The 24,643-nt window shown below is 39.6% G+C and overlaps 1 protein-coding gene and 1 long non-coding RNA gene across 25 annotated transcripts in view; one reads left to right on the top strand and one right to left on the bottom strand.

Moving 5' to 3' along the window:
• The window catches only part of LOC130852674 (uncharacterized), a 53,036-nt gene extending 46,109 nt beyond the window's left edge, over positions 1–6,927 (bottom strand). Inside the window, exons 1-2 of the long non-coding RNA XR_009053422.1 lie at positions 6,250–6,927; positions 5,199–5,348 (exon numbers count right to left, since the gene is read on the bottom strand). This is a non-coding gene — a long non-coding RNA (uncharacterized LOC130852674). The remainder of the gene's footprint in view (positions 1–5,198; positions 5,349–6,249) is intronic.
• TBPL2 (TATA-box binding protein like 2) overlaps positions 1–24,643 on the top strand; it is a 53,919-nt gene that overhangs the window by 13,540 nt on the left and 15,736 nt on the right. For 2 of the 24 annotated variants that reach the window (XM_057733909.1, XM_057733910.1), the window contains exons 2-6: positions 6,261–6,780; positions 9,355–9,812; positions 10,534–10,621; positions 12,825–12,916; positions 16,192–16,359. In XM_057733909.1, the coding sequence (XP_057589892.1) occupies positions 6,727–6,780; positions 9,355–9,812; positions 10,534–10,621; positions 12,825–12,916; positions 16,192–16,359 (860 nt within the window). In that variant the 5' untranslated portion in view covers positions 6,261–6,726. Of the gene's footprint in view, positions 1–6,260; positions 6,781–9,354; positions 9,813–10,533; positions 10,622–12,824; positions 12,917–13,913; positions 13,940–16,191; positions 16,360–17,684; positions 17,764–17,879; positions 17,997–19,945; positions 20,587–24,643 lie in introns of those variants that run through there. The other 22 variants (XM_057733914.1, XM_057733915.1, XR_009053409.1 and 19 more) reach the window with 21 other exon arrangements.

Genomic DNA, 24,643 nt, shown 5'->3' with positions numbered 1-24,643 from the left:
ATTTACTGCAGTGGTGGCTATCATCTCCCCTACTATATTGTGAGACTCTATTGTAAGTTTCTTAAAGACAAGCACCTCTGTATCCTCCACGACATCTAAGAAGTGTCTTGCACAGAGTAATGGATGAGCGACCATATTGGGGGAAGATGACAGATAAGTTGTCTTGAAATAAAATAGTCAACACAGAGACATATTCGGAAATGTTATGAAGGGGATGAGTGCTCTATCCAGCTCTCCATCAGCAGTGAAGTGCTCAGGTCTTCCCCAAAGGTGGGGAGTCTCTTCTTGGCCATTCCTAGGACATTTCTGCCAATAGTTACTCCCTTTGACTTACAAGAAGCACAACTTGGAGATTTGCCACTCAGTGGACCTTCTGAGTAAGCACAGCATATGCAAAGGAGAATTCATTTTCATAAAGAACATCATCTGTGGATTCGTCATCATGGTAATTATATTTTATCATTCTCATTCTACCTCTTAGCACTAATGCGACTCTGAAATAGAAGGGAAATAAGGCGGTGGGGGAGGGCGCTGACTCCTGGTTTAAGGGAAAAGTGACTCAGTCGCCCTAGGCAGCCTCCTCTCCGGAACTGGGCAGATATGCTGACTCACCTTGGCTCAGGTCTCCTCCCAAAGATTGCTCCCCTCAAGGGCCTCTCGGGAGTGTGGAAGCCTTCACTGCATTGCTGGTTTTTCTCTCTACACATCATACTCTCCCCGATGTGATCCAATGGGCTATTTCTAAAGGGCCAAGGCTCTTGACAAATGGTTCTGTCTTTTGTTTTAGAATACTCTGAAGTTTTCTAAAAGATGTCCACCATTAGAAGTGAGGGCTGATAAAGAGGAACAAAATTGGGTCATTTGTAGAGACAAGCATGAACCTAGAGACTGCCATACAGAATGAAGTAAGCCAGAAAGAGAAAAACAAATGTCGTATATTAACACATATATGTGGAATCTGAAAAAGTTGGTACAGACAATCTTATTTACAAAGCAGAAATAGAGACATACACATAGAGAACAAACGTATGGATACGAAGGGGGAAAGGGGGAGGGGGTGGGATGAACTGGGAGATTGGGATTGACATATATACACTATTGATACTATGTATAAAATAGATACTAATGAGAACCTACTGTATAGCACAGGGAACTCTACTCAATGCTCTATGGTGACCTAAATGGGAAGGAAATCAAAAAAAGAGGGGATATATGTATACGTACAGCTGATTCACTTTGCTGTACAGTATAAACTAACACAATATTGTACAGCAACTATACTCCAATTAAAAAAAAAAAGGAGAAGTGATGACTGGTAGTCGCTCCCATCTGGCTACAGATAATATTCCTAGTAACCCCACCACCATTGACTGGGCACTTGGTATGTGCCAAGCACTGCGCTCTACCGATTATCTCCTGTAATCCTTACCACAGCTCTAGGAGAGACCTATCATTAGCTCCCTTTCACAAGGGAGAAACTTAAGCCTTATAGATATTAAATAACTTGCACATGATAAAGCAAAGATTCCAACTGTATCTCATTCCCAAGTGCACGCTCTTAACCACTAAACACCACTACCTCCTAACAGGCATCTGCATATTTCTCTCTCCACAACTGCAATAAGGAGGTCCACTTGATATCAAAGTAAGGAATGAAAATAATTTCCTTGCATTTCCCAGGTTGGAAATACTGAGGCAGACCCTTCACAGATGGGTAAACAGCTGCAATCTCAGAAGTTTACCTGATTTTGCATAAGAAATGTAAACATGTTTCAAGTTTCCAGAGAATGCATATCACAATTAAATTTTTAAATGTTAATTCTTGGGGAGGGAAAGATGGTATTGGAGAGTCATTCCCAACTTGAATCTAATTATATACAGCATGCAAGCACAGGCATGTGCAAAGATTCATATTTTAGCGAGGTGTGTACATAGTGCTGTTCAGTGAGAAGACAGAAGCTGAAATCCTTATATGTACTTTCCCAAGCAAATACTGTAAAACCTAATGTGTTGTGCATGGCAGGGGCAGGTAGCTGTCATCTGGGATCAGACTTCCCTGGATGTGTCTGGTTTGGGAAATGGTAAAGCAAATCTCTTCTGCCCAGAGTCAGTGCTCATTGATTTGGTTCTGTTTCCATGTAACAATGGCCAAAGCTATGCTCCTAAATAACACTTCCCATTTATATGCTTTAAAAAAAACATATTCTTCATTGTAGGAACTCTCTGATGGTACATACAGGAAGAAAATAACAGGAATTAGTCAAAAAGAGAAAAGAACTTGTGAAATTTTAACTTTTCTCTTTAATTTTACATGAAATTGAGCCATTTTCCTGGGAAAATTGAAATACAGCAAGACTTCTTTACATGCAGAACACAGTATCACCTGGGAAGGAAAGCAGTGGTGTTACCGGGGAGGCACTGTGGTGCCATCAGCATTCAAGATTTTCAACCGACTGAGGTTGGTGAGCCAGGGCCACGGTGACTAAGAAGCTTATTTGTGACGGTGCTTCAGAGCCTCCTCGATTAAGTCCTAACACAGGCTCCTTCCTAGATGCTGAAGGTTATGCTCTACATCCACTGAAAGGGGGAAGGATGAGTTATTGCGGGATATTTTTATTTCAAATAATTACTGAAAGGACATGAATTCATCAAATTTTGATCTAGACAAGACCTTCAAGCAATGCTCAAACCCACCTACGTATTCTTGAGTGTAAAACCCCTGCCAGGTGAACTGACAGCTCAGGAGAGATTCATCACAATGAATGCCCAGCGCTCCTAAAAGACAGAGAAGGCAGCATCGAGCAAAACTGCCACCAGGTTAAAAAGTGTTCTCTCCTAATCACATTAACGCAAATGCTTGCTTTTCAGCTTATTCCTAGACAGAAAAATTGCCCCTCATATATAGCAGCTATCAAGGCAGTACACATGTAGATTACTCGACAAGCACTTTCAGTTGGGTTAGCCACTGAAAAAATGGAATCTCCTTGTATAAATATGTACAAATATATTTGCATTGATTGGTACAGTCACCAATCCTAATTTTTTTTTTTTTTTTTTTTTTGGCCCTGCCCCGCCGCTCGTGGGATCTTAGTTTCCTGACCAGGGATTGAACCTGTGAAAGCTCAGAGTCCTAACCACCGGACCACCAGGGAATTCTCTAATCCTAATTATTTTTGGAAGTACCCCCTGGTCTTCTTACACAGAGAAATATTCACTTTTTATTTTAACATCTAGGGGATGCATGGACCCCTTTGTACCCTGTCTCCAGAAGCTGTTTGCTCCCCAAATGAAAAGAAATTCCCTTCATGGAGAGGAAAGAGTACCCCCTAGTGAAACAATGTTTCCTAACACTCCTTCAACAGTGAAGTTCCATCTCCATTTTACAGCAGCTGATTGCATTTTAGAGGCTAAGGACCAGTGCCTAGGGCCTATGAGCTTTTCAAGGGCCAAGAAATTTGTTTGAACGCTGAGAAAAATCTGTTGGCTCCAAAGTTTTTTAAGTTCAAAACTGAAACTAGTATATCTGATTAAATGTCTACAAAATATGACATATCAGCTACTCACAGCAATTCAACAATTAAATAATTACATAATAAATTACATTTAATGTGAGATGCGGGTTCTTTTTAATATTTTCTGTGATAAGGGACAGGGCCTCTTAAAATAAGAATTAAAAGCCTATTTTTCATAGCGTTGACCTCTCTGAAAGAGTCTTCATGATCACTGACATGGTCCATTTAAGTCTTGGCATTACTCTCTTAAAGACATTAAAAATAATACTTTATTTGTGCAAAGTCCCTGGTAAAAGTTTACACATACTCCCATTCAACTCATTTAATCTTTACAATAGTAAATTAAGAAATAATGAATGAAAATGTTTGGATATGGTGAGGTTTTTGTTTTGTCCTTTTTTTTTGCCAAAGTACAAAATATTACATATTCTGAAGCACAAGTAAACAGGCAAAAAACCATTAGAATCAAAACAGATTAACAATCAGTTCAAATGAAAACAAACTACTAATTTGAAATGACATGTATAGACTTTGATGGGGGACAATACATAGCATATGGCTCAAGAGTTAGATATTCTGAATAGGAGCTGAGTGACCTGGGACAAATTACTTAACCTCTCTGTGCCTCAGTATCCTCAACTGTAAAACGGGGATAAAAGACTACTAATCTCACAGGGTTACTGAGTTCATAGATATGAAATACTTAGCATAGCGCTTGGCCCACAGTAAGAGTTCAGTGAACATCAGCAACTAATTGTTATTCAACCAAACCCTACCAATCTTTGATTCTCAGAAATAGCACAATTTAAGATTTTGAATAAATTAACTCTTACCGAAGCTGAAAACATTCACAAAAACAGTCATCTTTTATTTTGAAACTTTTTATTTGAAAATAACTTCAAACTTAGAATTGATAACATTTTATTCATGTGCCTTTTCATTTGCCCTTCAGATCACTGCAAATCTGTGTCCCTACTTCTTATTCATAACTTGTAATGTATGCATTTTCTATTTCTGAGTAACAAATTACCACAAGTTTGGTGGCTTAAAACCACAGCTATTTATAAGATCACAGTTGTATAGGTCAGAAGACTGAGCACAGCATGACTGGGTTCTCTGCTCAGAGCTTACAAGGCTGAAATGAAGGTAGTGGCCAGGCTGAGCTCCTTTCAGGGCCTCCTTTCTTTGTTCTCAGCCAAATTCAGATCCTTGAAGCTATAGGACTGAAGTCTCCCTTTCCTTGCTGGCGTCAACTATGTGCCACTCTCAGCTCCTCCAAGTCACCCACCTTCCTTGAAACACGACCCCATCCATCTCCAAAGCAGCAATGGAAAACCTCCCTAATGGTAATTCTTTCTCAAACTCTGAATCTTTCTCCCAAGGAAGAGCCCAGTTCCTTTTAAAGGCTCACCTGATTGGGTGATTAGATCAGGCTCACTCAGGATAATGTCTCTCTTAAAGTTGACTGATTTGGGTCCTTAATTAGACCTACAAAATCCCTTCACAGCAGCATCCAGATTAGTGTTTGAATAACTGGGAAAAGGTGGAAATTTTGGGTACCACTTCAGAATTGCACCTACCACATATGATGAGATACTTTATGAGCACATATTTTAGCCTGCTAGGGCTGCCATAGCAAAATACCACAGACTGAAGGGCTTAAGCAACAGAAACTTATTTTCTTACAGTTCTGGAGGCTGAAAGTCCCAGATCAAGGTGTCAGAAGGTCTATTTTCTCCTGAGGCCCTTCTCCTTGGGTTGAAGATGACCACCTTCTCATTGTGTCCTCACATGGCCTTTTTCTCTGTGCACAGGCATCCCTGGTGTTTCTCTCTTCTTATAAGGATACCAGTTATACAAATTAAGGTTCCAGCATATGAATTGCCGGGGGGGGGGGGGGGGGGCGGAGGAGGGGCCAGACACAATTCGGTCCATATTTGTCTAATAACAAAACTAACAGCTAATATTTCAGCTACTAGGCAGGTATTATGCTAAACATTTTTGACAGCTATCTCATTGAAGATAAATCATTAAATTATACATTAGTATAACCATTATATAAAATTCCAGCTGTATCAGAATGTTTCCTATTTTCTTGATTAGAAATTCTAATCTATTTTTATTAACCTGATTCTTAGATTCTCTGTCTCTACTATGCTCCATTCTGAGGGCGATTTTTCATTCACTGATCAAATTTTATTGATCACCTATGAGCTTGGTGCAGAGGCACAAAGAAGAGTAATCAAAATCCCTGCTCTTGGAGAGCATAGGCTAGAAGGGAAGACGTTTTATGTGTGCGTCTCCACGTACGTTTTGAAATATCTTAGGTAAAAAGTATCAATTATATCTATAAAACCATTCTGCACATGTAAGTTCTTATGAAAGCTGAGGCACTAAAAATTAAAATAATAATTTCAAGAAAGAGGAAAATCCTCTGATGATTTGGTTTTACATTACATTCTTCAGCTGCATCAACCCTAACTGTGCAGCAACACATTCTTTTATACGTGGCTTTATCCTGAACTCTCTGAGACTGGAAAAAAGCCAGCTGGGATTTGAAAGTGAGAAGTAATTACAACATAAAAGTGCAACACCCAACGGGGTAAAGCGCCTCAAATTCCACTCACTCCGCTCAAGAAAAAAAAAATTCTCTTAAAAAATTTTATTTATTTATTTAATTTAATTTTCTCACTGTCCAACCCGTTCACCTTTCATGCTAGTAAAACCACACCGATACCTTTTCTCCAGCCTTTGCAGGTCGAAGGAAATCTCCAGATTTGCAGGCCGAGTTGCTTCTCAGCTGTGGGCGGAGTGCGGCGATAGCACCCGGCGAGGAGAGTCTCCCCGCCCCAGCCCCAGCCTCCAGCGCCAGCCTTAGCCCCCAGCCCCAGCCGCAGCCCCAGCCCCAGCCCCAGCCCCCCTTCCCTTGCTCGCGACCCGTGGGCCGCGCGCTGAGCTCCGCATCCCCCTCCCTGGCTCAGCATCCATCCCCTCGCGCCACCCGCAGGAGCGTGGACTGGGCGGGTCCGGGGCGAGGGCACACAACCGGCCGCGGGTCCTCGGCTCCCAGCCCCCAGCCCGGGCCCCGCCTCGCCACGTGCGGCCGCGGGCTGTTAAATGGCTTCTGAGCTCCGCGCGCCTCGTGAGACAGCCGCAGCTCGATTCGCGCTGGCTTTTCCCCCGATTCCCAACCCGAACAGTGAGCCCTCTGTCCATGGAGGAGGAAGAGACGTACCTGGAGCTCTACCTGGACCGGTGCGCCGCCCAGGTGAGCCTGGAAGCCTCCGCCACGGTCCCTAAGGCAGGGTCCGCGTCCCGCCCTATTGCTGAGCGCTGGACCTGCGCACCAAGGCCTTCATCTCATCTCTCGTAAAACTCCTAGCGACCCTAGGAGGTGGGCTTGACTATCCCCGTCTTTCAGCTGAAAAAATAGAAGGTTCGAGAGATGAAATGACTTACTCAGTGTTTGCAGCAGAACTCTAACCTGGTGTAGTATGAATACAAATTGGAGCCACCTGTGGCTTCTTTCAGTTTGTGATTCTTACGTTTTGGGGATTTTGGTTTTTAAGAACTGTAGAAAAGAGAGGAAGGAGTCTTCAAAAAGAAAAGCAAGAGAGCAATTTTTGGCCGGCTGGTGGCGTGGGGGTGGGGGGTGGGGTGGAATTTTAAATAGACAATGATTAGAAATGAGGTATAAATAGAGAAGTCCCACAGCGTTTAACATTGCAAAGGAGAGCCCGTGCTGTTAAGGGTCTAAGAAAGATGAGTTAATGACTGTGAAGACAGTTTAGCTCTGCAAAAAAGTTCCTTCAGGCATAAGGCCAAGGATGCAAGGAATACTCTGTTAGCATATTCGCTGAGGTTTGTTCCTACAGGTAGACTCCAAAAGAGGCCGTCAGGGTTCCACTGCCTTAATATATCCCCCTTCAGTATCTTGTTGCCATTGCCTTGAATTCCTTGTTGAAGTTGAGTTCTTCAGGTGGGAACTTTGTCCTCTGCTAAAATGCCATGATGGGAAAAAGGAGGGGAGACACTGTTGTAGTTATTAGTGCTTTAGGGGAAATTGGCTGATGGAATCTTTTCTGGCTAGAGCGGAAGAGGCCAAGGAAACAATGGAGAGGAATCTGGGCCATCATCCCCACCTCACTTTCCTTAGGACCCATCTGTGGGGTGGGGGTGGAGGGAAATAAGCAGCTAATAACAAAATTCAAAGTGAAATAAGGTCAAATCTTATTTCAAGAGAATAACTGCATTCTTCTGAGTGTTTTCTTCTAACATTTAGTCACCCCTGCCATCTGCTGGACTTGTGGTAACAGCACAATTCAATAGGATCTTGCCAGACTCATTAGCTGAGATAGCTTTGTCATGAAGAAGATGCAGCACAAGGCATTGGTGACTGTTCAGTTGTCAGAAGTAAGATCTTCTAAGGGGTGAGGTTATCCTGCCAGCAGTGCTCAAAATCTGGATTCCAGGCCTGCAACTTGGGCGAAGAAGGTGGTAATATACAAGGGTGAGTCAAAAATTATCCACACTCTGGCTGTAGAATTTATTTTAATTAACTTTTGGAAAAGAAAAAATACATCATTTTTTGACATAATCTCCTTGCTTTTTAATACACTTTGTCTATCTGTCAAAAAGCTTTCGTATTCCCTCATTAAAAAATGTTTTAGGCTGAGCTGTGAGCCACGAATGCACCGCTGTCTTCACTTCTTCATCAGAAGAGAATCTTCGTCCTCGTAGGGCTGCTGTCAGGGGGACCAAACAGGTGAAAGTCCAATGCACAAGATCAGGAGTATAGGGAGAATGCTTTAACACCTCAAAACAAAGTTTTTGTAGAGTGTCAACAGTGTGGGCAGAAGTGTGAGGACGTGCACACCCTCAGACCACAAAAAACAAATCACTGCACACTGCTCTTCTTTCGTGCAAATCACAAGTGCGGCATCCATTTTTGCTGGCACCACAATTACAGATGAACTGATATAACACCTTCACACCTGCACAGCAGTGACTGGGGAAACAGTAACTTTGAATGGAAAGCACTGATAAGACAGTGTGACCAACAGAAGTTTTAATATAACAGAAGTGCAGATAATTCTTGACTCACCTTTGTATGTACCAAGGATTTTTTCCATAACAAAGGCCATGAATTTTACATTAGCTGCTTCTCTCAGTTGCACACCTCATTCCCTTGGTTGATGATAATGGAAGTTGAGCAGCCTTCCCTGGACTGGAAATACAATACATTGATTTAAACTAGTCTTGCCATTTAAATTTCAATAACTTTTTTCCTATTGCACTTTCACGTAAATGGAACGATTTCTTCTCTCTCCTTTGACTAGAAGGAATAAAGGTGGGTCCTTGTGGAGGCTTGATTAGCACTCAAGGTATATCCTCAGCTTCCTTCACTTACTGCTCTTCTCTTTAAAATATGAATTTAAAACTCCAAAAAAATCTTTAGATCAACTAAGTTTATAATGAACTTAGGGAGTACAGAAAATCTATACTCTTCAAAGTACACACAGTTTAGAGCATGGTTGCCAAGTTGCTTCAATTACAAAATTGTATGTAGAGTGGCACCTTGCTACAGGTCTAAACAAAGTAGGGAAAACATTTTATGAAAACTTTTTTCTGCATTTTAAGATATACTTTCCTGTTTTCATTGTGTGTTGTAACCCTGTAGTAGAACTTTAATGGTATTTTGTGGAAAGCGCAGGGCATGAATGTAAGCTCTCTGAACTGCCTCATCCTGAACACACCGCCTGCCAGTCGAGGTGGCATCCCTTTGGGGTGACATGATGTTCTGTTTGTTGTGTTCTGTTTGTCTGTTTTGGGAATGGCCTAGGATGCTCTTGTCCCACCCAGATCACCCGTGCTCAGCCCAGCTGTGCCTTATGATGTGTACATACCTAATTTATCGAATCCAGAGACTACATTTAATTCACAGCTTGAAGAAGTCACAGAAACATCTGGCAATTTCTCATCTGTGGATCTTAGCTTCCTACCAGATGAGCTTACCCAAGAAAGTAAAGACCAGACTGTCATCAGAAGCAAGCATGAAATTGAAGAAAATTGTAAAACTCAAAGTCGGCAAAGTAGATTGCCATTACCTAGCCAACAAGACATTGGCCTGGCTTTAAACAGCAGCAGTGGGTCAAATTCCCACTCACATCTGCACACTGGTGATGCTGACTCAGCCCAGCCCTCTCCTGAGAAACCATACTCCTTGCCTCTGGCGTCAATAACTCCCATGACACCAATGACCCCTGTTTCAGAATGTTCTGGGATTGTGCCTCAACTACAGTAAGTTGCTGTTTTAAATACGTGATGCTTCTGAGTACACATTTTTTGTTCCTGAACGTGATGATAATAATGTAGGGAGGAGAGTTTCAGATCTCATTATCCTTTGTTTTATCAGTTCTTGATGGACTTGGCTTTAGACTGTTTGGTTATCTGTAAAATGAAGCACTAACTCTTGATCTCCTAAGAGGGAGTTAAGGGTTAGTATACACATTCTTGAAGGATTGTATTATTTATAGTAAAGCACTTTAGTTGTTGAAAATTGTGGTTGGGGTTGGAATAACACAAAGGATATACAGATGTAAAATGGAATTTGATTTGCAAATTTATTTGATATTGTGCTTTCTATTTTGAGGCATTTTGAAAAAGATCTAAAACTTAATTTTAACTAGCTAGTCATGAAATTTTAGAAAAAGCTTTGTTTCTTGTTTGGCCACATGGCATGCATGATCTAAGCTCCCCAATCAGGGATCGAACCCACGCCTCCTGCACTGGAAGTGCAGAGTCTTAACCACTGGACCACCAGGGAAGTCCCTGAAAAAGCAATTTTTTAGTACTTTATGGTTTTTACATTTTACTAGGGGTCGTGTTATTATATATTTCACATTTGAAGTAATTCTCCCCCTAGGAAGTCACCTGAACCTATGAAATGAGGAAGTTAATATGCTTTAATTATTTTTTACTTTTTATATCTGGTATAACTTATGTTAACTTATTTCTTTAGGAATATAGTTTCCACTGTAAACCTGGCCTGTAAGTTGGATCTGAAGAAAATAGCTTTGCATGCAAAAAATGCAGAATATAACCCAAAGGTAAGATTTCACAGTAATTTTTCCGACAATTGGCTTCTATTTAGATTTTCTTTCCTTCATATGATCATGATATTGACTCATCCTTTTGTTTTTATTTTTAAAAAGGAAAAAAATGTGTTAATGAAAAGCTTTTGGCAATACAAATTTAATTGCTTCATTCTTTGTTTTGAACTTATAAAAATAATCTCATTTTCTGTGCTGAATACAGTAATTATTGAACAGTTCCTAAAAGTTCTTTCCCTTGTCATTCAGAAAAACCTTTCAGTATGACTATGGAGATGCCAACTTTCTTACAATGGCATCATATTCCTGAAATTATTTTTTCTAATTTTTGTCCCATTCAGCTGACACTTGTGTGTTTTTCCATTTAGTTTCTCTTATCTGAGAAAGCTCAGTTGTTTAAAGTGTAAAGTTCAAGTGTAAGATTCAGGGATTTTTTTTTTTTTTTTTTGTCCCTCGAAGTTTTATAAAGTCTATTCTTTGGGTCTTCCCTGGCGGTCCAGTGGTTGGGACTTCACCTTCCAATGCAGGGGATGCAGGTTCGATCCCTGGTCGCAGAGCTAAGAGCCCACGGGCCTTGGGGCCAGAAAGACCAAACATAAAACAGAAGTAATATTGTAAAAAAGTCAGTAGGACTTTAAAAATAGTCCACATCAAAAAAAAAATCTTTGAAAAGAAAAAATCTATTCTTTTCTGTGTCCTTCTAAGGCCAGGCATCCCATTTTCAATGGTCTATTTACCAAGGAAGTGGATTTGTTAATTCAATCAACATGTAACGATTTGGTGGGCTCTGTACTTAGTACAAAAAAGGGGTGAGGCCTGGTCCCTACTGGGAAGAAGTTCACTATCTTTGTGGTTAAGGATTTGTGGAGTTAGATGAAAAAGGCCATATTAGTCAGAACCCAGAGGACCTTGCCCACATCAACTATTTATGGATTAAGTATTTGTTTTTCCAGTTGTGTAGTGTTGTTGCTGACATCTGAATTTGTGTTACCTGAATGTTACCAATGCAACTAAGTTTTCCTATTTATATTTCATGTAGCTGGCTATGATGAGGACAGAAACCAAGTGATGAGCTAGGATTTTTATGGCTGCAGCTATGATTGACCACACTCTTGAGCAATCAACATTTTAAGCATATTTAATTCTCCACCATCCTCAGCTCTCCTCTCGGTGTGGTATATTGGATCTGTCCAAACTTGGACTTGACAGCCAGAAAAATTCTGACTTGCCACTTAAGCTGCCTTAAGAATTTAACAAAATGAATGCCACGTGAGAGCACTACCTTTTTCGTAAACACCTAGAAAACATTAACAGTCCTCGTTCGGCTCTGTGTGGTGCTGACTCAGGGTTCTTTTACTGTCAACACTTCAAATCTGAAACTGCCAGTCTGGCCTTGGAGTGATCTATGGTCCTGTGGATTGGTTCTAACCCATGGAACGTTAGTCTTGCATGGTACCCGCCCCAGTTTCCTTCCCAGCTAATGGGGGAAGTCAGTGTGGCAGGCCAGTCGTTCTCAGCCCTCCCTTGTGTCAGCACCACTTGGAGGGTTTACCGGTGCTGCCAGCCTGAGGACCACACTGAGAACTATGGCAGGCAAGAACTTGACAAATCAACTTTTTGTCATTCATCTTCAGAATGCCTATCAACATATGTGTTCTGTTATATATTTGGGGCTGCTTTTTAGTACATTCTAGAGTCTTGGCAAGCCTGTAACATACCTCATACTCTTTTTTTCTCAAAGAATCTTTGAAAGAAAAGTATATCGAAGCAAAAAGCATGGCGTCTGATTAGTTGTGGTGTTAAATCTCAACTTTACTGTTTTCTGTATAATGTTGGAAGTTAAATAACCACTTAATTTCCCTGTGCACTAAATGCAAATTACAATGGATTCAACTCAGTCCTGTCATGAGGGTAAATGTGATAAAACCTGTAAAGCTCTTAGCATAGGGTCTGAAACATAACATGTACCCAAATTTTAGCTTTACTATTATTATTCTTACCTGTTTTCTCTAACTACGTACGTTTTAGAATCATGATCGTTTTGTTAACCTTAATGTGGGAGAATAGACCCAGACATTTTTTAGTTTTCCCATTAAATTTCAATTTATTCAACAATCTTTTCATGTCCAGCTCAGCTGCTCAGCTGGAGTAGTGTTCGCCCCTAGCAGGGGCTAATTGTCTGTTTGGCTTCTGTGTGTAGAGGTTTGCTGCTGTCATAATGAGAATCCGAGAGCCCAGGACTACAGCCCTCATATTCAGCTCTGGGAAAATGGTCTGCACAGGAGCTAAAAGGTAAGAGGAGCCACCCTCCCTCACTACCAGACAAATAATTCAATATGTAAAACAAGGAAGGATGGCATTAATGTTCTAAAACACACACTAGAAGCAAAATACTTTGCTGAAGAGTTAAATTCATGAAATATCAAATTTGGGGTTAAAAACATTCAGCCTCATAATACTGACTTATATCCCACTTTACAGTCCCCCATAGTGAAGGGGGCTTCACTAGGCTATGACATCTTGTTTCTAAGGTGTACTTAAGAAAAAAAAAAGCTCTAGTAGTGGTAAAGCCTGCTATAACCTGGGAAAGTAGTTCTTGTGTATTTTTCTCACTGCAGGCAGATAAATGGATAGAACTTTTTCAAGAAGGGAAATTAGACATTTCTTGACCGTTAGCTTGAGCATTCACTCAGGAGGCATCTCTTAAAAGACTCATTTTTCCTGGATCTCATGCAGAGGGACCCGTTTGCTAATGTAGATCCTTTCACTGTAAAACTAGTGGGAGAGCTGCTCTTCCCGCTAAATGTTAGGAGATGAGGACTAAGTTCTCCTCCTGAAAGACAGTTTCTCCTCGCTTGAGAGATGCACCTAGTATTCATTTTCTCCAGTGAACACTGGGTGTTGATATTCTTTTTTATACTAGCCAAATTGATTGGCAAATGTTATCTGGTTTTAATTATAGTTCTTTTGATTTACTAGCAAGGCTAACTTTTCAGAAGCATATAAACTGCCTACTGTATCTTTTGCCCAATATTCTATGGAGATATTTGTCTTTTTGTATTTAAGTATTTTCACCACTTTATACTATAAATATTTTCCCATATTAATGTTAGTGGTATTTTATTTTTTTTTTTTTTTTACACAATGTACTTTTGTGTGTGTGTGGTTAGTCTATCCAACTTTCTTCTTTATGGTTTCAGTGTTTGGCTTCATGCTTAGGAAGGCGTTCTCCACACACAACATGATATGAGTGTTGACCTCCATATATTTTTCTGTTTTTTTTTTTCAGGTCCTGCTTTGAATTGAAGAAAGGAGGTTAATGTTTTGATTCATCTAGAGCTTTCTCTGGTTGATGGAAATACTCTGTATCTGTGCTGTCCAGTGTGGTAGCCTTTAGTCATATGTGGCTATTGAGCACTTGAAATATAGCTAATATCACAGAGGAACTGAACTTTTAATTTAGTTTTAATTTAAATTTAAATAGCCACATGTAGCTAGTGGCCACTATATTAGGCAGAGCAGGTCTAGAATTTTATTTCAATATAAAATAATTTTTTTCAAATGGCCAGTGTCCCAGTATATTTACTGAAGAATCCGTTTTACTCTATTTCTCCCCCTGTTTTTACATGTTAAGTTCTTTACCTGTGCATGAGTAGGTTTCTGGGCTTTCTCTTCTGTTGATGTATATATCCTTTGACTTAGAAATCTCCATTTTTAAGTAATTTTTGGACAACTCTGCAAGATAAATGTAAGGATATTCATTTCAGCATTGTTTAAAACATGCAGAGGGAACAAATATCTAGCAATATAGTTTTGATTAAATCATAAAATTATTTAGCCACATGTAGTATATTGAGTTGGAAGGATATTTGGGGGAAAGAAGCGCACACACAGATTCATGAGTATTGTTTTCCTATCTGAATTTATTTGGTTTCTAAAATCTGATGGTAAAGGCTTGGATGGTGAGTTCAAATTACAAGGATACTTGTTATCCAACTCTATGTGGTTGTTGAGTTTTGGATAGAGAGTTGTAAAAGTTTGGTTAGTATAAGAGATATAAGGATTATCTCCAAAAATTTGTCCAAATGTATTCTCTTTAGTTGTAATATCCAGAGTTTGCATAGTAAGGGATACCCGTGTTTGCATAGAAAGATGCAGAGGGGCCAAATTTATCAGTGGTAGTCACCACTGGTGGTGAAATTTCAAGGTTCTTAACCTGTTTTCTAGTGTTGGTACGAGAGTATGTGTGTAGACTCAGTTGTTTGAATGGGAATTTCTGTGTGATACAAGAAACTATAAGGCTATGCAAAGTCTTGAAATTTGACCTTATACATATTAGCACTGTGGGAAATGTAGTGGGTCATTTAGGGAAAATGTGGTTTTTCAAAATGGAAACCACTTATTTCACTGCTAACTTGGGGACATGGCCTTACTAGGGACATTTCACGAGTTGGTAATGGATGAGGAGAATCAGCATGGAATGAGGTGATGTGAAAATGGTACAGTTGGGACAGATCTAGATTGGAAAGAGACTCTCCTGCTCCCTTTGGCCCAGGCAGATAAAGCTGATCTGGCTTTTCTTTAACGTGCTTCTGATTTTCAACTTAAGGATGGGTAACCGGTGAGAGGGGGTGGAATTCATAGATTTCACCCAGCAGGTGTTGCCTCTGTTTGGTGACCCCTGCTACTCATTGTTTTTACTTTGGTAGTGACCACTGAAAAGTAACTCACGGAAAATAAAGCCCCAGATCTCAGGATTTCATATTCTCTGCCATGAATTTAAGGATGGAGTAGGACAAACACTTAGAAATTCACCCACGTGGCTATGTTCTTCTTTCTTTCTCATATTGAGTATGAGTTGAGTGACGATTGTGTGAGAAAGCTTGAGCAAAATTGGGCAGGTTTTGAGGTATTTTCATGTTTTTTTTTAAGTCTATAATTTGTGCCATAAAGATCCAAGTCCTGACATCCTGTCTGTGCCACTCAGTCGTCACATAGCTTACTTCCTCATGTTGATTTTTTTTTTATATGTAGGTATGTATGTGTCCTTATTTTTGTTGCTGCTGTTCCCATGTAAATGGCACACACTTTTAGACCAGATGGTTGATTCTAAAACCTTAGTGAGCATCACAATCACTGGCAGGCTTGCTAAAACACAGATTGCTGGGCCCCAGAGTGTCTGCATGTCTGAGGTGGGACCTGGGACTTCGCATTTCTAGCCAGTTCTCAGGTGGTAATACTGCTGCTGCCCTGAGGACACTTTCTGAGAACCAGAGGGATAGTTAATTTCATCTAATAGCACTTAAAACAAGTAAGAGAAAAAACTACCGTATATGTTGAAGATGGCAAATGAAGACAAAAATCTGCTTGTCATTCAGTTCAACAGCGGTGTGCTAGGTGCTAGGGACAAAATAGGGGAAGTGGGTAGCCCGTAGCTTCCCAGTATACACTGAACGATAGCATGGTACAAATGCTAAAAATACAACCAGGGAAGTGTGTGAATGCAGCCCAACTAGTTAGCAGTCATAGTGATTAAGATATCTTCAATTACATTTGCCCTTCCCCAGCGAAGAGCAGTCTCGACTTGCAGCGAGAAAGTACGCTCGTGTGGTGCAGAAGCTGGGCTTTCCTGCCAGATTCCTCGATTTTAAAATTCAGAACATGGTTGGAAGCTGTGATGTGAGATTTCCTATTAGGCTGGAAGGTTTGGTGCTAACCCATCAGCAGTTCAGTAGGTATGACTCTTGCATAACTTAACTTTGAGTTTACCGTGATATGAGAGTTGTATTATGGGCCACTTATATAATGTATCTTTCAGAGAAAATATAATTTTTTTAAAAAATCACAATAAGTGAAAGTGTTAGGTGCTATACTGGTCCTCATTGGTTACCATGTGCATCCAATCTTCTGAAATAGTGGTTCTCAAAGTAAGTTGCATAGTAATCACCTGGACTGCTTATCAGCACACATTCCTGCCTGGGCTGTGGTACACAGAGATCCTGCCTGAATTTGCAGTTCTAACAAGCTCACAGGTGGTGCCAGTGCTGCTGTCCAGAGGCCCACACAGTGAGACCCACTGATGTATAGGTTTCTAAAACAAGCACACCTGGCTGGGGCGTGGTGGCAAAGGTGGGAAGAGAAAGGGGTATGATATGGATTGGGTAAGTAGGAAGGGCTGACAGCTGGTGAGGGGAGAAAGGGCTAGAGAGAAGATAAAAAAAAAAAAAGAATGACCGCAGCACATTCTGTGAAGGCAGTCCTATCTAGTTTTTGTCCTGTTGAGTTTGTTCCAGGGTTTTCTTTTTCTGTGTGAGGCCGTAGCCCCCACCACAGTTTCTTCTTTCATGGATTCCTATTCCTTGGAGAGTGTCTCTAGCCTTCCTGGCTTCTTCAAATGTAATTTCCCATCTCAACAGCAAATACTCCTCCTCCTCCTCTTCCCTCAGCTGCTTGGGTGCTTCTCCCAGCCAACTCAGGCCCTCAGAGAGTGGTGGTGGAGGGTGACTGACAAACACCAAGTCCCACCACCCCTTGGGATAAACACTTGGACCAGGGCACTTGAGCTGGCTTAGAATCACAGATGTTCTTAAATTCTCTTGCTCTAGCTTGAACTGAAGTTCTTTCACTCTACTTTTTCCTTCCCTTTGAACAATCATTCTGTTTAATAGCTTAGAGAGGGATCATATAGCTGTGTTATGTCTAACATTTGTTAGCTCTCCTTTGAGACGTGACCTGAACAGAAGTTAAAAATTGCCTTGTTTTTCTCCTAACTTTCAAAAAATTTTTTTTCATTCTAAGATTTAGCTTTTATGATACTCTTTAGGCAATATTTATTTTTCCCTTGATTATATTTTCTTTTTTCCTCTACATCAATTTTTTCAGCATATGCTTTTAAGTGCTTATGAGTTATCCATTGAGCTCACAGGGAAGCACCGCCATGCAAGGCATATTGCCTCTTTGTGTGTCCTTTTCTTTCTCCAATCTTGGAATTACTCATAGATTCATAATAAAACCTTCATTTCTAAGAGTCTCTCAACACATGCTCCATCTTGTCTTCCAGATCCTCAACCTTGGACCTCCTATCTTTCTCTGAACCAACTTTTTCTGAATATGTGAAAGATGTCTGCCTCAAATCTAGGGTATGTGTCTATATTAGACTCAGCGTTCCCCTTTCTGGATATTTAGGGATCTAAAATGATGTGTTCAATTCCTCCCAAATTCCATCTCTTTTTCACCAAGATTGTCTTCTTTGTAGGTCGGATTTAAATTTGGAGTGGGAGCGTCCCTTGTCACTACTTCTACCTCTGAAAGGTGAAATTGCCAGTAGGGTAAGATGAGAATTTATCAGATGCACTGCTTTTAGTCACTTGAGGTGGGTCCATCACTGTTTTTTCTTCCTTCTAAGCCAGTTTTATGATCTCATCCATCTTTTAAAAAAATGTGGTCGGGAAGCTTGCTTTGTCCTCTCACAGATAGCTCTTTCTAGGCTCATTCTTGCCTCCTCCAAATGCTCTCCATCCTTACGTTATGGATTACAACTCCACTGTGTGTATTCGTGACACTAGGGCATTAAAACACCTCTTTCTCAGCAGGTTTGTGTCTTTAAAATAAAGACTTTCATTAATTGCCTGTAGCCCTGTGGGGAACATGGCAACAAATCACTTATAAGGATCAGGTCAAGTCTTCCTTATGTTAAGACATCAAGTTCGTTTAATTCCCCTGATTCTATAAATATGTATATCAGATCTGATAATCCGAGTGTCTCCATCAATCTTTCTGTGCATAATTATTTTCAGTTTTCCCTGAGCATTTTTCTCCCTTCCATTCAATTTTTAAATCAAAGATATCTTAAATGTTTCTTAAACGAGTAACACCTGTGTAGCAGATGCTGTGGTAATGGTGGCAATCAATACAGCCATGCTCCCTTGCCCTTATGGAACCACTGTCTAAAAGGGAAAACAGAAACCAAAGACAATAATGAAATGTAACTACGGAGGTGTAACTATGAAGGTGAACACCCCTTAGCATGTTTCGGTACCATCCATCAGGATACTTAATGTAATGGGGGTGGTGTGCAGGTCAAGGAAGACTTCTTAAGGGAAATGACATTTAAACTGAGACTTGAACAATGAGTTGAAGTTGGGTTAGCCGAAGAAATTGGCAGCTGTTTGTTGTTCTCGATCTTCATGAAATATTCTCTTCTAAAATATTCTCTAACCAAAACCTCTTTTTTTTCTGCCTCAACCTTTTTTTTAAAATAAATTTATTTATTTATTTGTTTATTTATTGGCTGTGTTGGGTCTTAGTTGCTGCACGCGGGCTTTCTCTAGTTGTGGTGAGAAGGGGCTACAGTTTGTTGCAGTGTGCAGGCTTCTCATTGCGGTAGCTTCTCTTGTTGCGGAGCACAGGCTCTAGGTGCGTGGGCTTAAGTAGTTGTGGCACACGGGCTCAGTAGTTGTGGCACACGGGCTTAGTTGCTCCACAGCGTGTGGGATCTTCCCAGACCAGGAATTGAACGCATGTCCCCTGCATTGGCAGGTGGATTCTTAACCACTGCACCACCAGGGAAGTCCCTCAGCCTTCGTTTGAAATAAGGTAGAGAGTAAATAAAACGAAGTGAATCTCTGATTGGGAGTTCATCTTGCTGGTACTATAAAACCATGGTTCTAAAAGCCAAAAGCAGCTTCCCATGATTTACATACTGAAGACTTTTTTTGTATGTATGTATGTATTTATTTTTTATTGAGGTGTAGTTGATATACAATATTATGTTTCAGGTGTACAGCATAGTGATTCAGAATTTTTATAGATTATACACTTAATGTTACTATAAAAATTTAGCTATATTCCCTGCACTGTGTAATATATCCCCGTAGCTTATTTCTTTTATCCATAGTAGTTTAATCTATGAATTAATTCCCTGCCTCTATCTTGCCCCTCCCTGCTTCTCTCTCCCCACTGGTAACTGAGAGTTTGTTCTCTGTATCTGTGAGTCTGTTTCTTTTTTGTTATATTCACTAATTTGTTGTATTTTTTAGATTCCACGTATAATTAATATCATACAGTATTGATCTTTCTCTGTCTGACTTATTTCACTTAGCATAATACCCTCCATCTATGTTGTTGCAAACTTTCATTCATTTTTATGGCTGAGTAGTATTCTGCTGTGTATATATATTACATCTTCTTTATCCATTCATCTGTTGTTGGACACTTAGATTGCTTTTATGTCTTGGCTATTGTAAGTAATGCTGCTGTGAAATTTGGGGTGCATATATCTTTTTGAATTAATGTTCTCATTTTCTTTCAATATATACCCAGGAGTGGAATTGCTGAATCATATGGTAGTTCTATTTTTAGTTTTTTTGAAGAACTTTCATACTGTTTTCCACAGTGGTTGCACGAATTTCCATTCTTACCACAACCTCACCAACATTTGTTATTTGTAGACTTTTTGATGGTAGATCTTTTGGTAAGTGTGAAGCGATATCTCATTGTGGTTTTGTTTTGTTTTTGTTTTTGTTTTTTTAAAAGTCTATATTGAATTTGTTACAATATTGCTTTCATTTTATGTTTTGGTTTTTTGACCAGGAGGCATGTGGGATCTTAGTTCCCTGACCAGTGATCAAACCCACACCCCCTGCATTAGAAAGTGAAATGTTAACCACTGGACCATCAGGGAAGTTCCCCTCATTGTGGTTTTGATTTGCATTTCTCTGATGTTGAGCATCTTTTCATGTGCTGGTTGGCTATCTGTATGTCTCCTTTGGAAAAATGCCTATTCAGTCCTCTGCCCATTTTTTAATTGGTTTGTTTGTTTTTTGATGTTGAGTTGTATTGTTGCAGAAAATCGGTCTGTCGAGAAACCAAGCACCACACTCAGAGGGTTGGAGAACTGTGGTTTATTAAGCCGGCGGCTGCAGACGAGCTAACGCTCCAAAGTTCTGGGCCCCGAACTCAGGGTGAGCTTTACTTTTATAGCGCACATGTTTACAGAGCATGTAAGTTTCCAAACAGAAACTCACAAGAGCAGGTGCAGAACATTCCATTTTTTAGCAAAACATCTTAAAGTTACATTGGATTGTTAGGTCATCTTGTTTTTCTCACTGCAGCAAGCATATTTCACAAAAGCAAAACAAGCATGGAGTTATTTTTAGCTGAATGTAAGTTTCTAACTTTCCTCTTCAGTATGAGCTATTTATATATTTTGGATATTAACCCCTTATCAGTCATATAATTTCCAAATATTTTCTCCTGTTTAGTAGGTTGTCTTTTTGTTTCGTCAGTGGTTACCTTTGCTGTGCAAAAACTTTTAAACTTAAATTAGGTCACATTTGTTTATTTCTGCTTTTGTTTCCTTTGTCTTAGGAGACAGATCCAAAAAAAAATATTGCTACAATTTATGTCAGAGAGTGTTCTGCTCCTGTTTTCTTCTGGAGTTTTACAGTTTCTAGTCTCACATTTAGATCTTTAATCCATTTTGAGTTTATTTTTGTATATGGTGTTAGAGAATGTTCTAATTTCATTCTTTACATGTAGCTTTCTGTTTTCCCAGCACTACTTATTGAAGAGACAGTCTTTTTCCCCATTGTATATTCTTGCCTCCTTTGTTGTAGATTAATTGACCATAAGTGCATGGGTTTATTTCTGGGCTTTCTGTCCTGTTCCATCGATTTATATTTCTGTTTTTATGCCAGTACCATACTGTTTTGATGACTGTAGCTTTGCAGTATAGTCTGAAGTCAGGGAGTGTGATACCTCCAGCTCTGTTCTTCTTTCTCAAGATTGCTTACGCTATTTGGGGTCTTATGTGTTTCCATATAAATTTTAGAATTATTTTTCCTAGTTCTGTGAAAAATGCCATTGGTATTTTGATAGAGATTGCATTGAATCTGTAGATTGCTTTCACTAGTATGATCATTTTAACAATATTAGTTCTTCAAATCCAAAAACACAAGATATCTTTCCATTTGTTTGTGTCATCTTCAGTTCTTTCATCAGTGTCTTATAGTTTTCCAATTACACGCCTTTTACCTCTTTTACTAGATTTATTCTTAGGTTGCTTTTTTTTTTAATTGGGCTATAGTGGTTTTACAACTATGTTGTGTTAGTTTCTACTGTACAGTGAACTGGAGTTCCCTGTGCTATACAGCAGGTTCTCATTATTTATCTCTTTTATACATATTAGTGTATTTTTGTCATTCCCAATCTCCCAGTTCATCCCATCCCCCCTTCCCCCCTTGGTGTCCATATGTTTGTTCTCTACATCTGTGTCTCTGTTTCTGCCTTGTAAACTGGTTCATCTGTACCAATTTTCTAGATTGCGCATATATGCATTAATTTATGCTATTTCTCTTTCTGACTTCACTCTGTATGACAGTCTCTAGGCCCATCCATGACTCCACAACTGACCCAGTTTTGTTCATTTTTATGGCTGAGTAATATTCCATTGTATATATGTACCACATCTTCTTTATCCATTCAGCTGTCGATGGGCATTTAGGTTGCTTCCATGTCCTGGCTATTGTCAATAGTGCTGCAGTGAACATCGGAGTGCATGTGTCTTTTTGAATTATGGTTTTCTCTGGGTATATGCCTAGTAGTGGGATTGCTGGGTCATATGGTAAATCTGTTTTTAGTTTTTTAAGGAATCTCCATACTGTTCTCCATAACGGCTGTATCAATTTACATTCCCACCAACAGTGCAAGAGGGTTCCCTTTTCTCCATATCCTCTCCAGCATTTATTGTTTGTAGATTTTCTGATGATGCCCATTCTAGATGGTGTGAGGTGATACCTCATTGTAGTTTTGATTTGCATTTCTCTAATAATTAGTGATGTTGAGCAGCTTTTCATGTGCCTTTGGCCATCTGTATATCTTCTTTGGAGAAATGTCTGTTTAGGTCTTCCACCCATTTTTTGATTGGGTTGTTTGCTTTTTGATAGAGCTGCATGAGCTGTTTATACATTTTGGAGATTAATCCTTTGTCTGTTGATTAATTTGCAAACATTTTCTCCCCTTCTGAAGGTTGTCTTTTTTGCCTTGTTTATGGTTTTCTTTGCTGTGCAAAAGCTCTTAAGTTTCATTAGGTCTCATTTGTTTATTTTTGTTTTTATTTCCATTACTCTAGGAGGTGAGTCAAGAAAGATCTTGCTGTGATTTATGTCAAAGAGTGTTCTTCCTATGCTTTCCTCTAAGAGTTTTGTAGTGTCCGGTCTTACATTTAGGTCTTTAATCCATTTTGAGTTTATTTTTGTGTAGGGTGTTAGGTAGTATTCCTTTTTTTTTTTTTTTAAATAAATAAATAAATAAATAAATAAATTTATTTATTTATTTATTGGCTGCATTGGGTCTTTCGTTGCTGCATATGGGCTTTCTCTAGTTGCAGAGAGAGAGGGCTACTCTTCATTGTGGTGTGCAGGCTCCTCATTACAGTGGCTTCTTTTGTTGTGGAGCACAGGTTCTAGGCACATGGGCTTCAGTAATTGCGGCACACAGGCTCAGTAGTTGTGGCTCATGGGCTCTAGAGCACAGGCTTAATAGTTGTGGCACACAGGCTTAGTTCCGTGGCAAGTGGGATCTTCTTGGAGCAGGGATTGAACTCATGTCCCCTGCATTGGCAGGTGGATTTTTAACCACTGTGCCACCTAGGAAGTCCCCTAGGTAGTGTTCTAATTTCATTCTTTTACATGTGGCCATGTAGCTGTCCAGTTTTCCCAGCATCACTTATAGAAGAGACTGTATTTTCTCCATTGTATATCCTTGCCTCCTTGTCATAGATTAGTTGCCCATCTATTCTTAGGTATTTTATTCTTTTTGGGCAGGATAGGGGGTAGGGGGGAGGCATACTACGCAGCATGTGGAAGCTTAGTTCCCCAACCAGGGATTGAAACTGTGCTCCCTGCATTGGAAGCACAGAGCTTTAACCACTTGACCACCAGGGAAGTCCCAGAATTTTATTATTTTGATGCAATGGTAAATGGGATCATTTTCTTAATTTCTCTTTCTAATAGTTCATTATTAGTGTATAGAAATGCAACAGATTTCTGCATGTTAATTTCTTATCCTGAAATTTTACTGAATTCATTGATGAGCTCTAGTAGATTTTGGTGGTGGCTTGAGGGTTTTCTATGTATAGTATCACGTCATCTGCAAATGGTGACAGTTTTACTTCTTTCCAATTTGGATCAGTCTTATTTATTTTTCATGTCTGATAAGTGTGGCTAGGACTTCTAATACTATGTTGAATAAAAGTGGTGAGAAGGGGCATTCTTGTCTTGTTCCTGATCTTAGAAGAGGTGCTTTCAGCTTTTCATCATTGAATATGATGTTAGCTGTGGGCTTGTACATTGCTAACATATTATGTTAACGTATGCTCCCTCTCTACCCACTCTGTGGAGAGTTTCTATCATAAATGGATGTTGAATTTTGTCAAAAGCTTTTTCTGAATCATTGAGATAATCATAGCATTTTTATTCTTTAATTCTTTAATTCTTTAATGTGGTTATCACATTGATTGATTAGCAGACTGTACTATCCTTGCATCCTGGGATAAATCCCACTTGATCATGGTCTATTATTCTGTTAATGTACTGTTGGATTTGGTGTGCTAATGTTTTGTTGAAGATTTTTGGATCCATATTCATCAATGATATTGGCCTGTAGCATGTGTGTGTGTGATATCTTTGTCTGGTTTTAGTATCAGGGTAATGCTGGTCTTGTAGAATGAGTTTGAAAGTGTTCCTTCCTCTGCAGTTTTTGTAATAGTTTGAGAAGGATAGGTGTTAACGCTTCTCTAAATGTTTGGTAGAATTCACCTATGAAGCCATCTGGTCCTGAATTTTTGTTTGTTGGGAGAATTTTTAATGACTGATTCAGTTTCATTACTGGTAATGCATCTGTTCATGTTTTCTAGGTTCAGTCTTGAGATTGTACATTTCTAGGAGTTTGTCCCTTTGTCCATTTCTTCTAGGTTGTCCATTTTATTTGTGTGTAGTTGTTTATAGTAATCTCTTGTGA

This window comes from Hippopotamus amphibius, chromosome 4 (assembly GCF_030028045.1).
Source record: "Hippopotamus amphibius kiboko isolate mHipAmp2 chromosome 4, mHipAmp2.hap2, whole genome shotgun sequence".
NCBI classification, from domain to species: Eukaryota; Metazoa; Chordata; class Mammalia; order Artiodactyla; family Hippopotamidae; genus Hippopotamus; species Hippopotamus amphibius.
This window is presented reverse-complemented; position numbering and strand designations above follow the sequence as displayed.